This window comes from Rhinolophus ferrumequinum, chromosome X, assembly GCF_004115265.2.
Source record: "Rhinolophus ferrumequinum isolate MPI-CBG mRhiFer1 chromosome X, mRhiFer1_v1.p, whole genome shotgun sequence".
Classification (NCBI taxonomy): Eukaryota; Metazoa; Chordata; class Mammalia; order Chiroptera; family Rhinolophidae; genus Rhinolophus; species Rhinolophus ferrumequinum.
Genome location: NC_046284.1, coordinates 686,420 through 701,330, shown reverse-complemented (window position 1 = coordinate 701,330; position 14,911 = coordinate 686,420). Strand labels below are relative to the sequence as shown.

General features: G+C 33.2%; 1 protein-coding gene across 1 annotated transcript in view; it reads left to right on the top strand.

Annotated features, from left to right (window-relative positions):
* The window catches only part of CHIC1 (cysteine rich hydrophobic domain 1), a 33,104-nt gene extending 18,730 nt beyond the window's left edge, over positions 1-14,374 (top strand). Inside the window, exons 3-6 of the mRNA XM_033116169.1 lie at positions 4,925-5,080; positions 9,943-9,999; positions 10,452-10,511; positions 12,019-14,374. Of these exons, the coding sequence (XP_032972060.1) occupies positions 4,925-5,080; positions 9,943-9,999; positions 10,452-10,511; positions 12,019-12,069 (324 nt within the window). The 3' untranslated portion in view covers positions 12,070-14,374. The remainder of the gene's footprint in view (positions 1-4,924; positions 5,081-9,942; positions 10,000-10,451; positions 10,512-12,018) is intronic.
* Positions 14,375-14,911: the final 537 nt, after the last annotated feature.

Here is a 14,911-nt window from a genome sequence, read left to right as displayed (position 1 = left end):
GCCTTCGGAGTTAGGAGCACGGCGGTCCAACCACCTGAGCCACCAGGCCGGCCCTGTCCTCTTGACTTTGGACCTTTTATATCTTTCCTGGGGTATGTCAAATCATTCCACATAATAATAAACAGGTGGAGATAGTCTGTGGCTAATTTAACATTATAAAATATGTGGCTATATAACTTTTTAGGATACAAAGAGCCCTTTGGTGTGAGATTTCGGCCTCACTCTCTAGTATGTTCTACCGTCCTATCCTGATCATTTAGAATAAATCAGTTTAAGTAGCAGTTCAGACGTAGATTTGTTTTATATGAATTAATCATAAATGTTTTCTCCAAATGAAAAAAAAAGCTCTATGAAAAAACCTCTTGAACAATAATGTGTTTGAGGAAAGATGTCAAATTCAATATTAATAGTAAAGAGAATATGAATTGAAACATCTCCAATGGAAACTTGTTCTTTATGTTCCCTTCATGCTGCTGCTATGTTGTCGGGGCAGTTATATCCAGCTTTATTACTGGTTTAGTTTTTAAAGTTTGAATTACAAGTTCAAGAAATTCTAGGAAATGAATAATCAAAAAAGTGTCAGGGAAGAGAGTTCCAAGGCAGAAGAATTATCCGTCTTTGAAATAGGTCAGTTGTATGTGCTTGAGGAATCTTCAGAATATTTCTTCACACTTCTTCATTTCTCTCCAAGCCTTCTAAAGCGAAAAACTCCACCAGCCCCAAAGTACAGTTTTTTAAACTAGAGGAGTAAGAATTTTAAGCTGTTTTTGGTATGCCTAAATACAACTTAAATAACCTGGACATGAGCTGTTCTTAATGACATCCATTCTTTTCAGGTGACCATTTTTGTAGCACATATCATAATGATTGGATATTTTATTCTAGTGTGCACTATTTAAAGTGCACAAAATTTCTCATATATTGGATAAGGCATAAATGATGCTGTGATATTTTTCTTAGTGTTTGGTGATTAAAAAAAACAGCACTAAAAGGAATTCTGAAAATCTTATTTTTAAGTCACATGTTGTAGCATTAGCTTTATTCATTTTCTCTTTAATCAGATGATTTTTCTCCAGTAGGCACTGTTTAATTTGTGTAGGTTATTTTGGATTATCAAAATGCTTTTCTGATAACTGGGGGGAAGAGCAAAAAGAATTTACATGAACCAGAAAAAAAAAAAACTAAAAGAAAAAAGGTCTGAATTCCAGACTTAGCAGTTTTTGTGCAAAAATATTTAAAAATGAATATTTTCATTCATTTGCTAAATGCAACAGCTGAAAAAGAAAAAGAAATCTACCTATTACAAAATCAATCTTTCACTATGAATGGGATTCTAAATAGCTTTTATGCCTCAACTAAGCAAAATTGCAGAGTGCATTCTGAAAACCTAAAAGCCATTTTGACAAGCTCTGTGGCTCGGTATTAATTTTGTGCTTGTTATGTATTCATGCTTTAAATACAAATAAAAAATAATCTTTTATGTTACGTGCAGAAAAGATAGTCTCTACCGTTTTGCTAAAGATAAGTCCTCCTGTCACAACAGGACATACCAAACAGGTGTATACATAAAGATTCTGGTGACCAGAAAATGAAAGAACCACAGAATTTTAGAAAAGAAATAAAAGCTTCTGACCCTCAGCTTGAAACAATTAAATGGTGTTATGAGGAGATTAGTGTGCAATATTGGGAACCATAAGCCATAAAATCGACCTTTACTTTTATGAGCCGATATGACAAGTGATGGATAGGCTTGTGTTCCCGGTGATTGAAGGAGGCAAATCAGTCCTGCTGGGTTTTGCTTAGATTTTCTTCTGTTTACAGAGTCTCTTGTATCCTGTTATAAAATATTATGACCCTTTCCCCGCCTTTATGATGTGCTTTTCTTTTTTCTTTCCAAGAAAGTCAAAGGGAATTAAATGTTTCTTTACATCCTGCTGTTTGGCTAGAAAGTAAAGGGCTTCCATCTAACCTTCATTACTGGAGATATTCAATTATATGGAAGCAAATGAGTAAAGTGTTATTAACTCTGATTCCACACAGTTAACTAAACATTCCTTTCACATTGTTTAAAATCAGTTAACCAGTTCTCATTTCCTATACCTTTATGTGTTTTTTGGCTTTTACTGTTATTCAAATAGATTTTTTGAAAGACAGTCCTGGCCTTTTTTTTTTTTAAGTGAAAATGCAAATTTTAGTTTATTGTTTCAAGTTCTAGTAAGTTTTCTTTTCAGTAGATTTATTTTATGACTTCAAAAATCTGCTGTTTGCCAGAGGGGAGGGGAATGGAGGGATGAGTGACAAAGGTGAAGGGAAATACAATCAGTAATCATGTAACTTTACATGGTGTCACGTGGTTATTAGACTCAGTGTGAGCACATAGTAAGATACAGAAATGTCAAATCACTGTGTTGTACACCTGAAACTAATATAATATTGAATGCCAGCTATACTTAAATTTTTAAAAATCTGAATTCTCATTTTTAATAACTTGAGTATTTAAGTTTTCAATTTGCCCATGATAAGAGTATACAAACTGAGACTATTGAGTGTTAAATGTGAATGTGGAAAGTATTAATTAGCAAGGAAGAAGGAAATTTGCCACATTTTAGGAATGTTTTTGTTAATTCATTTCCAGAAGCATGTAATGAAAAACCAAATTTATAACAAATGTTACATGCCTGGCATATAATTTATTTCACCCAGAAAGTTTTCAACAAAAGGCAAGTTTTAACTTTATGGGCTGATAAATTTCTGGCTTTAACCTCACTTATTGCTTTTACTTTTTTATCTGTGCTTATACACTTTTAAATAAAAATTTTAAATAAAAAATTTACTTTTTAAATAAAAATTTAAATTCTAATTACAAGCACTTAAATTTGTAAATGGGCAGAGTTCATAATTTTATGATTTACATAAGTTTATATAAAAAATTTGCCATGTTTTAAAAATGTGTTAGTGTTTCTGGATCTACAATTTATTGAGAATTGATAGTCATATTACAGATTAGAGATAAATATATAAATATATTTTCCCTATTTTAACTTCTATTTCGTTGCTCAGTGATTCAGTAGGAAAAAATGAAGTTCAGTATCACTGAGGTAAATCTGAAGAATTGAAGAACTGAAGAGCATTGAATTTGCATTCAAAATGTAGCAGATTATCCTTTTGTTTATAATAAAACGTGTAGCAAAGCTTTGCTTTTCTTTCTCCAAATCTTGTCAGAGCTGTGATTCCCTGATTTCTTTTTCAAAGTCTTCCAGTCAGGAGGTTCTTTCTAAGGTATAATTTCCATTACCTGTGAAGTACATAAAACAAAGACTATTATTTTCATTTTAGAGATGGTGAACTAAAACTCAGAAAAATTAAATGAATTTACCTAGGATTTTTCATAGCTAATAAGTAGCTAGAATCCAAATCTTGATTTATTGTCTAATGTGCTTAGCCTGTTGGTGTTTACTATTTTCAGTTATGAGCCATGGTTCTCTGAATTTATTTTCATATTTACCTCAGAAATTTAGTCATTTAATTGAAATTCTTTTTACTCATTGATTGTCTTTAGGTCATATTGCCAACAGTCTAGATGGAGAATGAAATTTGTTTACTTTCCCCTTGTAAATACAGTTTTGAGCCTCACAATTTCACAGTTGATGTTGGTCAACATATTGGGAAGAAAATCAAATGTGTGGGTTAAGCGGTTAACCTTATTGGGTAGAATGAACGATTCTAATAAAGCTAATATAATTCCTTAATGTTTTAATCATGATGGTGCTGAATTCTGTGATCATGTAGTTTTCTAACATCTGCTAATAGGTATATGTTTTGTAGTGTTGACTTTAAGACATGTTTATTAAAAGACAAAAATGTAGTAAATTGATTCCTCTAGTATAAGTGTTACTTGGAAGAGTTGTAAAGCTCTATATTTTTGATAACAAGCGTGCTAATCGGGTTTTTCTTTTACAGCAGTTTCTTTTTCCTAACAATTTCATGTTTTGCTTGCACAGCCAAATGTTGGATATTTTTCCCCCATAGACTTTACAGTCTGACAGCTTTCTAAATCAAAGGGAGTCATTTTTGTGATTCAGAAATGTGATTTCACTGAAAGCAAGCTATCTTTAGTAAACCTTTGAATTGTATAATATAACTTTCAAGCAGAATTTTAGGTGGAACTCTAATTATGCCTGTCATGCTCTTGCCTTTGAACTGACTTTGTCATTGTTTACAGAGAAGCACAAGCAGCCACTTCCAGCAATGGAGGTAGTAATTCAAAATATTAAATTTGTATAAGGACCTTTCAACTTTCAAAATTTACAACAGTCATGAGCATATTTTATGCTGAATTTTAAGATTGGTTTTTGAATGTAATCACTCCTCACTGCCTTTTCTAAGTGTAGCTATTCCTTACAAACAATGGGAACAGTGGCAAGTGTTGAAATTGTTATGTTGCAAATTTGCCAGGGAGAAAAGATTTGAGAGTTGTTGCCTTTTTAAAAGTAATCCAAGAATATTGCCAGAGTCTAATTTAAATTTCATATTGTTATGTTACGCTTCTAGTCTTACTCAACTTCTTGTCAGAGTGACTGGAGACTATTAATACTGCCTTAATATTGAGAATATTTGGTAAGAAAACTGCTTGGTGGGTATCCTTTACCACAAATTTCATTGCCATCATTTTATTGTTGGCAAGTGCAGAAGATTGTTTTCGAACATCAGAATAAGTTCTATAAACATAAAATTATGTTGTTTTGCTTTCTAATGTCATCCAGGAGCATGTAATATATATTTATATGGGAAGATAGGGAGGAAATCTATTTAGACATGTGTTGTTCTTTAAAGTATTTGTAATAAGACAAACATTTTCTTTAGGTTTAGAGATGAATAGTGGAAAGCTGCCCACAAACTGTTAAAGCTTATGCCCTTGTTGTAGGTGGCCCCAGAGGAATTCAAGACCAGCATTGGCCGTGTGAACGCATGTTTGAGAAAAGCCCTCCCAGTCAATGGGAGATGGCTGCTGTGTGGTTGTCTCTGCTGCTGCTGCACCCTGGGCTGCAGCCTGTGGCCTGTTATTTGTCTCAACAAAAGAGTGAGTAACAATTTTATTGTATACTAGTGATAAGAGCTAAGATTTATTGAACACTTGCTATTGCCAAGTATATTTCATGATTTAATTCATTCTCACAACAATGCTGTCCTCATTCTAGAGGCAACGAGAGTCAGGGACACAGAGTACAGTAAGTCATCTGTCCAAGCTTTATCAACACTTTATCACTTAACATGGCTTCCCATCATTTTAAATAAGTGCAGTGTTAGTGGAGTACTTAAGTAAATATAAATGTAACTGGGTTACTTATTCGTTTTACAAAACCTGAAGCTCTGATTTAAAGCATTTCCAACCTACCAGTATATGGAAAGACTTCTGATCTGAAGAGGCATAAGTGGGAGTGACCTACAAAGTTGGTGCGGCGGGGCAGGAATCCTGCTTAGTTTTGAACATGTTGAAACAACATTCCAACATGACATTTCTAGTTATGTCATGAATTTAAGACTATTATCTTTGGGGCGGCCGGATGGCTCAGTTGTTTAGAGTGTGAACTCTGAACAACAAGGTTGCCGGTTTGGACTTGGAGCTGATGGGCCCTGTTCCCCAATAAAAACAAAAAGACTATTATCTTAATCTCATTTTCTTTAAAACTTTATTTTAGTCTTTGAATGATCCCCCTTCCGTGGGAAGATATCTTTAAACTTTTTTTTTAATTAAAGTTTATTGCGGTGACAATTGTTAGTAAAGTTACATAGATTTCAGGTGTACAATTCTGTAATACATCATCTATAAATCCCATTGTGTGTTCACCACCCAGAGTCAGTTCTCCTTCTATCACCATATATTTGACCCCCTTTACCCTCATCTACCACCCACCTCTCCCCTTACCCTCTGGTAACAACGAAACTATTGTCTGTGTCTGAGTTTTTGTTTCTCATTTGTTTGTCTTGTTCTTTTGTTGTTTTTGGTTTATATACCACATATCAGTGAAATCATATGGTTCTCTGCTTTTTCTGTCTGACTTATTTCGCTTAGCATCATACTCTCAAGATCCATCCATGTTGTCACAAATGTTCCTATATCATCCTTTCTTACCACCGAATAGTATTCCATTGTGTATATATACCATAACTTCTTTATCCACTCATCTATCGAAGGACATTTTGGTGGTTTCCATGTCTTGGCCACCGTAAATAAAGCTACAATGAACATTGGAGCACACGTGTCTTTAGGAATAAATGTTTTCAGATTTTTGGGGTGATACCCAGGAGAGGGATTGCTGGGTCATATGGTAATTCTATTCGTAATTTTTTGAGGAACCTCCACACTGCCTTTCATAACGGTTGCACCAGTCTGCATTCCCACCAACAGTGTATGAGGGTTCCTTTTTCTCCACAGCCTCTCCAACACTTGTTAACTATTTGTCTTGTTGGTGACAGCCATTCTGACTGGGGTGAGGTGATATCTCATTGTGGTTTTTATTTTCATTTCTCTGATGATTAGTGATGTTGAGCATTTTTTTCATATGTCTATTTGCCATTTGTATGTCCTCTTTGGAGAAATGTCACTTCAGTTCTTCTGCCCATTTTTCAATTGGGTTGTTTGTTTTTTTGTTGTTGAGTTGCATGAGTTCCCTATATATTTTGGATATTAGCCCCTTATCGGAGGCACTGTTTGCAAAAATCTTCTCCCATTCAGTTGGTTGCCTCTTTATTTTGTCAATGGTTTCTTTTGCTGTGCAGAAGCTTTTAAGTTTCATATAGTCCCATTCGTTTACTTTAGCTTTTACTTCCCTTGCCTTTGGAGTCAAATTCATAAACCGCTCTTTGAACCCAAGGTCCATGAGTTTAGTACCTATGTTTTCTTCTATGCAGTTTATTGTTTCAGGTCTTATGCTTAAGTCTTTGATCCATTTTGAATTAATTTTGGTACATGGTGACAGATAGCAGTCCAGTTTCATTCTTTTGCACGTGGCTTTCCAATTCTCCCAGCACCATTTATTGAAGAGGCTATCTTTTCTCCATTGTATGTTTTTTGCTTCTTGTCAAAAGTTATCTGTTCATATTTATGTGGGTTTATTTCTGGTTCTCGATTCTATTCCATTGGTCTGTGTGTCTGTTTTTCTACCAATACCATGCTGTTTTGATTATTGTTGCCCTGTAGTACAAGCTGAAGTCAGGGAGCGTGATACCTCCAGCATTGTTCTCTTTTTTTAGGATTGCTTTGGCTATTCGGAGTCTTTTGTGGTTCCATACAGATCTGATGATTTTTTGTTCTATTTCTTTAAAAAATGCCATTGGGATTTTGATGGGGATTGCTTTAAATCTGTATATTGCTTTGGGTAATATGGCTATTTTAACTATGTTGATTCTTCCAATCCATGAGCACAGAATGTCTTTCCATTTCTTTGTGTCTTCTTGAGTTTCTTTTAAAAATGTCTTATAATTTTTAGTGTATAGGTCTTTCACATCCTTGGTTAAGTTTATTCCTAGGTATTTTATTCTTTTTGTTGCAATTGCAAAAGGAATTGTTCTTTTATTTCTTTTTCTGAAATTTCATTGTTAGTATATAGGAATGCAGTGGACTTTTGTACGTTGATTTTGTACCCGGCAACTTTACTATATTCGTTTATTGTTTCTAATAGCTTTTTGGTGGCGTCTTTAGGGTTTTCTACATATAGCATCATGTCATCTGCAATACCAGTTCTTTAACTTATTTTAGCAATGTGTTTAGTTGTCAGTTTACAAATCTTGTACTTCTTTTCTTAAATTTATTCCTAAATATTTTCTTCTATTGTGAATGGAATTGGTGTTTTACTTTCATTTCAGATTGTTCTTTCCTAGTGTATAGAAATACAATTGATCTTTATATGCTGATCCTTGTATTACTTTTCCATCTAATGTAACCAATTTCCATAAACTTAATGGCATAAAACAACACCCTGTTATTATTTCACAGTCAGAAATCTGGGCACAGCATGGTTCAATTGGGTTCTCTTACTAGGATCTAATAAGGCCAAAATCAAGGTGCTGGAAGAGCTGCGTTCATTTCTTGGAGATTCTGGAAAAGAATTTGCTTCCAAGCTCATTCAGGTTTTGGCAGACGTCATTTCCTTCTTATACATTCTATGTGACCCTTATCACCTTAAAGCCAGCAGTGGTGGTTCGTGTTCTTCTTGAGCTCCAAACCCCTCTGACTATCCTTCCACCAGCCAAATAAAGTTTTCTACTTTTAAATGCTCCTGTTACTTTGGGTTCACCAAAATTATCCAGGATAATCTCCCTCTTTTAAAGCCAAACAATTAGTAATGTTAATTACATCTACAATGTCCCTTTTGAAATGTAAAATTTCTTTTTTTTTGTCTAATTGCCCTGGCTATCACTTCTATTACAATGTTGAATAAAAGTAATGGGAGGAGACATCCTTGTCTTGTTCTTAATCTTAGGAGGAAAACATTTAGTCTCCCTCCATTAAGAATGATGTTAGCTGTGGGTTCTTCATAGATGCCCTTTCTCGCATTGAGGAAGTTTCCTTTTCTTATTTTTTAAAGGATTTTTATCATGAATGGGTATTGGATTTTTGTCCAGTGCTTTTTCTAAATCTTGATGATCTTTCTAAATCTTGAAGAAGATGATCGTGTGGTTTCTGCCTTTTACTCTATTAATGTAATGTACTACATCAATTTATTTTTGTGTTCCTGGGATAAATTCAACTTGGTGATGGTATATAATCTTTTTCATATGTTGATAGATTCAGCTTGCTAGTATTTTGTTGAGAGTTTTATATTTATGTTCTTGGTATTATTTCTTCTTTAACTGTTGGGTAGAATTCATCATTAACGCCGTCTGGGCCTGGGTTTTTCTTTGTGGAAGGATTTATAATTACTAATTCAATCTCTTTATTTGTTAGCTATCTGATTTTGTTTAGAGAGATTCTATCCAGTCTAGTGACTCCACAGTAAACTCTAGCTGGCATTGTATATGAGCTGAATATAATTGCTGTTGGTTGTTAACTTACATAGTTGAACAGGTAGAATAGTTTCTCGTGTTGATGCTCTGGAAATCGTCTCAGATATAGTCTGATTTGTAAATCGTTTAATTTTAGGGAGTAATTTTAAAAATTAACAAGTCCTACTAACCTATTATATCAGAAACTTCATAAAACTCTTTAGATAAGAATCAAAACTGCCTGGTAATATTTTATTTTAATGTTTTCAAAGGTTTTGCAAACTTTTCTTACTCCTTACAAAATGTATACACTCCAAATGGAGAAACTCGGCCTCTGTCCTACTATAGTGCTGCTTCTCTTTTTATTGTTTCCTCTAAATACAAGGTTTCTGACTGGCTGTTTTTTAACAGTGGAAATTTTGATATATGTTGGCTTGCTTTATTGAACCTGTAGACCTTGACTGACTACTACTTGCCAGGCATTGTGCTAGGAGCTCTGATAGGAAACTCTTCTGTGAAGAATCAGATTAGCTTGATATATTGCATATATATTGAAAAAAGTAACCCTGTGAAAATGTATATGAAAATGTAGATCAGGTCTATAAATGGACTACCAACAGTATTAGTAATGTTTTCACAATAGTCCAGTGAATGGACTCACAAGACAGTAATTTGTACATATTTCATTTTGAAATGCATATATTAAAATCCTGAGTGTGTGTGTGTGTGTGTGTGTGTGTGTGTGTGTGTGTGTATGAGAGAGGGAGGGAGGGAGATCTTATTATAATAGTATACTAATCACCCAAAATACCTTTCCTCTTTTGGCAGTTTCTGTCAGTTATATTGTTTTTTTCTGATTTTTAATAGAAAAACAAGAGGAGATAATAATAGGATCTTACATAGTTTACAAAACTCCTCAATTTCATTTTGTGACAAAGTCTTGATTCTTCCTCTTAGACCAGAAGATCAATTCAGAAGTTATTAGAATGGGAAAATAACAGATTATATCACAAGGTAAGAAAGTTTAAGCAAATAAGTGCCTCATTCTTATATTTGTATTATTAAATTGGAAAAAAAGAGAGAATTTTTCAGGTCCAAAAGAATGGATTAGAGAATTAATACTCAGATTTTTTTGTTTGTTTGTTTGTTTGTTTGTTTATTTTTTAAATTTATTGGGGTGACAATTGTTAGTAAAATTACATAGATTTCAGGTGTGCAATTCTGTATCACATCATCCATAAATTACACTGTGTGTTCACCACCCAGAGTCAGCTCCCCTTCCATCACCATATATTTGATCCCCCTTACCCTCAGTTTTTAATGTATAATCTTTACCAGGTACTTTTAAATGCTGTGTTTTGGATCTTATACTTATTCCTGGATTGTTTTCAGTGATTTATTCAAATGTATAGGTAATGATTAGTATAAATTGATATCAAAATTCTTAACAAACTGTACTTTCTTAGCTTGCTTTGCACTGGAAGTTGACTAAAAGGAAATGTGAAACTAGCAATATGATGGAGTATGTAAGTATGCAGTTGTTTTTAATTAAAAATTTTTGGATTCTGTCCTAATTTTTATATTTCACTATGTCTATCATTTGTCAAATCGTCTGTCTACCTTTTTTCTCCTCCTCAGCCTGAACTTTTGTCATTTGGAACATAGAGGTTTCCTTCCATCTTCTTTAGATTTGTAGTCAACATAAATTATCTTGAAAGTTATCAATTATTTAGATTTTAGAAAAATCTCAGCTACCGTGTTTCCCTAAAAATAAGACCTAGCCAGACCATCAGCTCTAATGCGTCTTTTGGAGCAAAAATTAATACAAGACCCGGTCTTATTTTAGTATAAGACCGGGTATAATATAATATATAATACCGGGTATAATATAGTATAATATATAATATAACATAACATAACATAATACTGGGCCTTATATTAATTTTTGCTCCAAAAGACGCATTAGAGCTGATGGTCCGGTTAGGTCTTATTTTCGGGGAAACATGGTAGGATGCTCAGATGACAGAAAACATTGCACAACCTTAATCTGTTGCGTGTGTTGATGGGTACAGCTGCTGTTGAACAAGCTATTTCTGAATGTAATCTTGTCAAAAGTTGCATAATATAGGAATTGATTTCTGAATTACGGATTCACTTTTCTGGCTTTTTTTTTTTTTCTTAGCTGACATTTAACATTAAGTGAAGAAACTGTAGTTTCTATTTTTTTTACTGAAAGCTTTGCAGTCTTAATCATAAAGCATTAATTTACATATAGCCAATGTGAGAAATTCAGCATCATTAACATTGAAAAGAATGAAATTTATCCAAGTTTCAAGTTGCTGAAATATAGTATATATTTAATAAACATTCCATTTCATTAATAAGAATTATTTTGGTATCTTTCTCCACTTTGAATAGTTTGGGGGAAAAATGTACAAATGACCACAAATTTAAAATCTACTATAGATAAAGCCTATATACACTATTATAAATTTATGTATTGAATTTATAATAGTATATATATATATATTTTAGGTTTTTATTATTATATTTCCAAACCTTTTTAAATTAATTAAAATGTTTTAATCAAACCATTTGGACACTTTATTATTTTTTACAAACAACTTGTAAGAGATAGATTACTATACTCAACCAATATCAGCAGCTTTAGTTGAAAAATATAGATAGATGTTATGTAGATAAATGAGGGTGGGGAAGGTGGGGAAGGACATAATAATTTCACCGGGTTTACTTTTCTGCACCTAAACAAATAGTTATTGTAAATCAGGTAATAAAAACTGTTAGCTATAGTAAGTAGTTATACTTGCCAGTTTCATTTAATTACCAATCTAATGAAAACATGTGGTATATTCTTTGTATAACTGTTTTATATATTTCACTTACTTTGTAGTATAGGACCAAAATATAGTCCTGTGAGAAATGATTATAGACTTTCTGGGTTATATACAAGTTACTCGTATAGCAAGTGAAATTTATTTTGTTATTATATTCTTGTTTGTTTTTATTTTGCAGGTAATACTAATAGAATTCTTACCAAAATATCCCATATTCCGACCTGACTGAGGAATTTTATTCAGTCCCTTCTGTGTTACCTGTCATTTCCTACCCTTAGTGCCTTGTAGATGATTTTGGAATGAAGATGGTCTCCTTGCTGTGTTCAACTTATTCTTTACAATGGTAGAATATTCTCCTCACACTTTTATTTGTGTTGGTTTAAGAAGAAAATTTGCACATCGTTTTTTCGTTGTTAAATGAGGCTTGTGTTTTGCACTGTTAATTTTTAAATAAATACGTGTGTGTGTGTGTGTGTGTGTGTATAGTTACCATTAAAGATAAAACATCAGTGCTGGTGTTTTAAAAAACACAAAATCTTATTCTGAGCATGCTGCCTTATTATTTTCATACTCACTGTTTCTAAATATGCATCATTTTTCTAGGCTACTTTAATGCTCTGTAATCCCTTGTTGGATATACATAAATAAGCTTTTGGTAGCTTTTAGAAATCGTTTTACTCTTACCTGCTTTTAAAGGACATGCAATTAATAGCACTGGTTTTGTCCTGCACTTTGCTAAATTATCACTTATGTTAGTAGATAAAATATTTAAACTCCTAAAGACTTGTAAATATTGTCTCTTTGCATAATGTAAAATGTGATATGCCATGGTTTACAGAATGTAATATTACTCTTGCTGTATTTGCCAACAATTCTGCATAGATTTTAATATGAATGAAGTTTGCAAGCATCCTTTTGAATGTACAGACTGTTAACATACTATTTTATGGCAACACCATAAAAGTATGTTAAAAATTTTAGGTGTAGGGCAGGGTTGCCCTTTGTAATGAGTTGACTGAAATTGAAATCATTGTCTGAGATATTCTGCATTGCACCTGAAGCCAGGAACCTTATTTTTTTCCATTTAATATAATAATTCCCATTTTGTACCCCACTCCCACCCCTAAAGTAATTCATTTAACATCTGAAACATTTCACAGCCTCACTGTCCTCATTTATTTCCCTTCATGTTTCCATTCCCTCATTTGAAAATACACATAATTATGACGTGTAAGGAGTGTTTCAAGATTTCAAATGTCTAGACACCATCCAAGCCACTGTTAACCCCTTTCTGGAGTTCTGAACCTCTACTTTGGGAAAGAGAGAAAGCTAATTGAGAAACTGAATCATAAGCGATAAAATATTCTTAATCTTATTTTTGAAAATCTTTTTTAAACATTAATGTTTACTTAGACAAAAGTATTTTAGTTTATATATTCACCACATAGGTAGCCTTTTCATCGATACATATTTCTCTATTTCTCTTTGCAATTAAGATGAGTGAGAGTACCACACTCTTAATTGTTCTAGAATTTGAATTTTTAGCATAATAAAAGCTTTATATTGTGTTAATTCAACCGCAAGTGTATGCCTACATAGGCATTAGCTCCTAGTGCTAAAAATAAAAGTATCTGGGACTGAATAATATTTTATTTATTATCTTACTCTTACTGCTTTTAGTAACTTCTTTAGGCAAGCATTCATCCCAGTGGCGGGAACAATCATTTCCTCATACAAGGTCAGGCCTTTTAAAGCCACTTTTGAAATTGATGCCTAATTTGAAATCCAAAATCCAGTAAAAGAAGACAGGGGGAAAGAGACACTGTTTGATATGTGGCTATAATTGTTTGCACAAACACTTTTCACCGCACTCTGTAGAGCCCCATTGCCCCCTCGATAACACCCAACCACCCAGAATCTCTAATTTTTAATACATTGTGTGTGCCTGCCTATGTCATTTGCCTATTTGCTGTACAATTGAAGCTATATTTTTATAGACAAGGTGGAAACCTTTGAAAATGCATACCAAATGTCTTGTTTTATAGCTGAGGTCAGGGAAAAATTGTATCTGTGCTTTATGTTCCAGCTAATAACAGGTTTATGCTTCAAACTGTGACAGTTTAATACCAAAATTGGTTTGCAGAATAATACAAAATTTCTAATTATAACTGATAGAATAATTACTTTTAAGTTATCTACCCATAAAATGTCATTTTTTTCTATAAACTTAGAATTTAACCATGCTATGGTCATAGTAACTTTTTCTACCATGTATAAGTCATACTTGCTTTTGCTCAAAGAAAAGCAGAAGGGGGTGAATTGTTTCCATGATACAAATATTGAGACAGGAATAGAGTGCACCTGGAGGTGACAGAGTATAATTCAAGTCATGAAAACCATTTGCCAGCATGTGTAAACTTAATTTTAAAACCTAGTCTAATCACTCTTAAATTTATTATTTTATTGATCATCATGCTGGTTGACTCACCTTATTTTCTTGAACTACTCAGAAAATACCCAGTTTTCTTTTTCTCTTTCTTATATGACTTCTTTTTCAAGCTATTTTGTTTTGGACAGGGCTGATTAGCGTTTAGGTATTTTGAAGTGCTTTGGTAGGGAGGGGGTGTTTTCTTTTAATGAAATTGGCAACAGTGAGTGCTGAAATGACAGAGCACACTGTGGTCATTAATTCCTCCCCCATCGACCTTTTTTTCTTTTATCCTCAAGATAAAACAGACTTGGATATTTTTCATGAAGTGAGTAAAATATTTTTGTGAAAGTTGTTTTTGGATTGAAGAGAGTAATTTTGAATTTCTTTGTTGCATAATATTCCTTTATGAAACCTGCTGTGGTCCTTTCAGAGAAAATAACATGTATTTGCCAAAGTCTATAAATCTCACAAAGCTTTGAGTTTACAAGTTAAAACTGGTCCTTCTCTAACGTCCCCTTATGTATCTCCACCCCCATTACCTCTTTAAACACCCAAATTGTACATAAAATGAAATAAGCTCTAACTTTTTCCAGCTACTCTTTGTTCCCTTCTACCCCCTATGTTAATTTAGGAAGGAGGC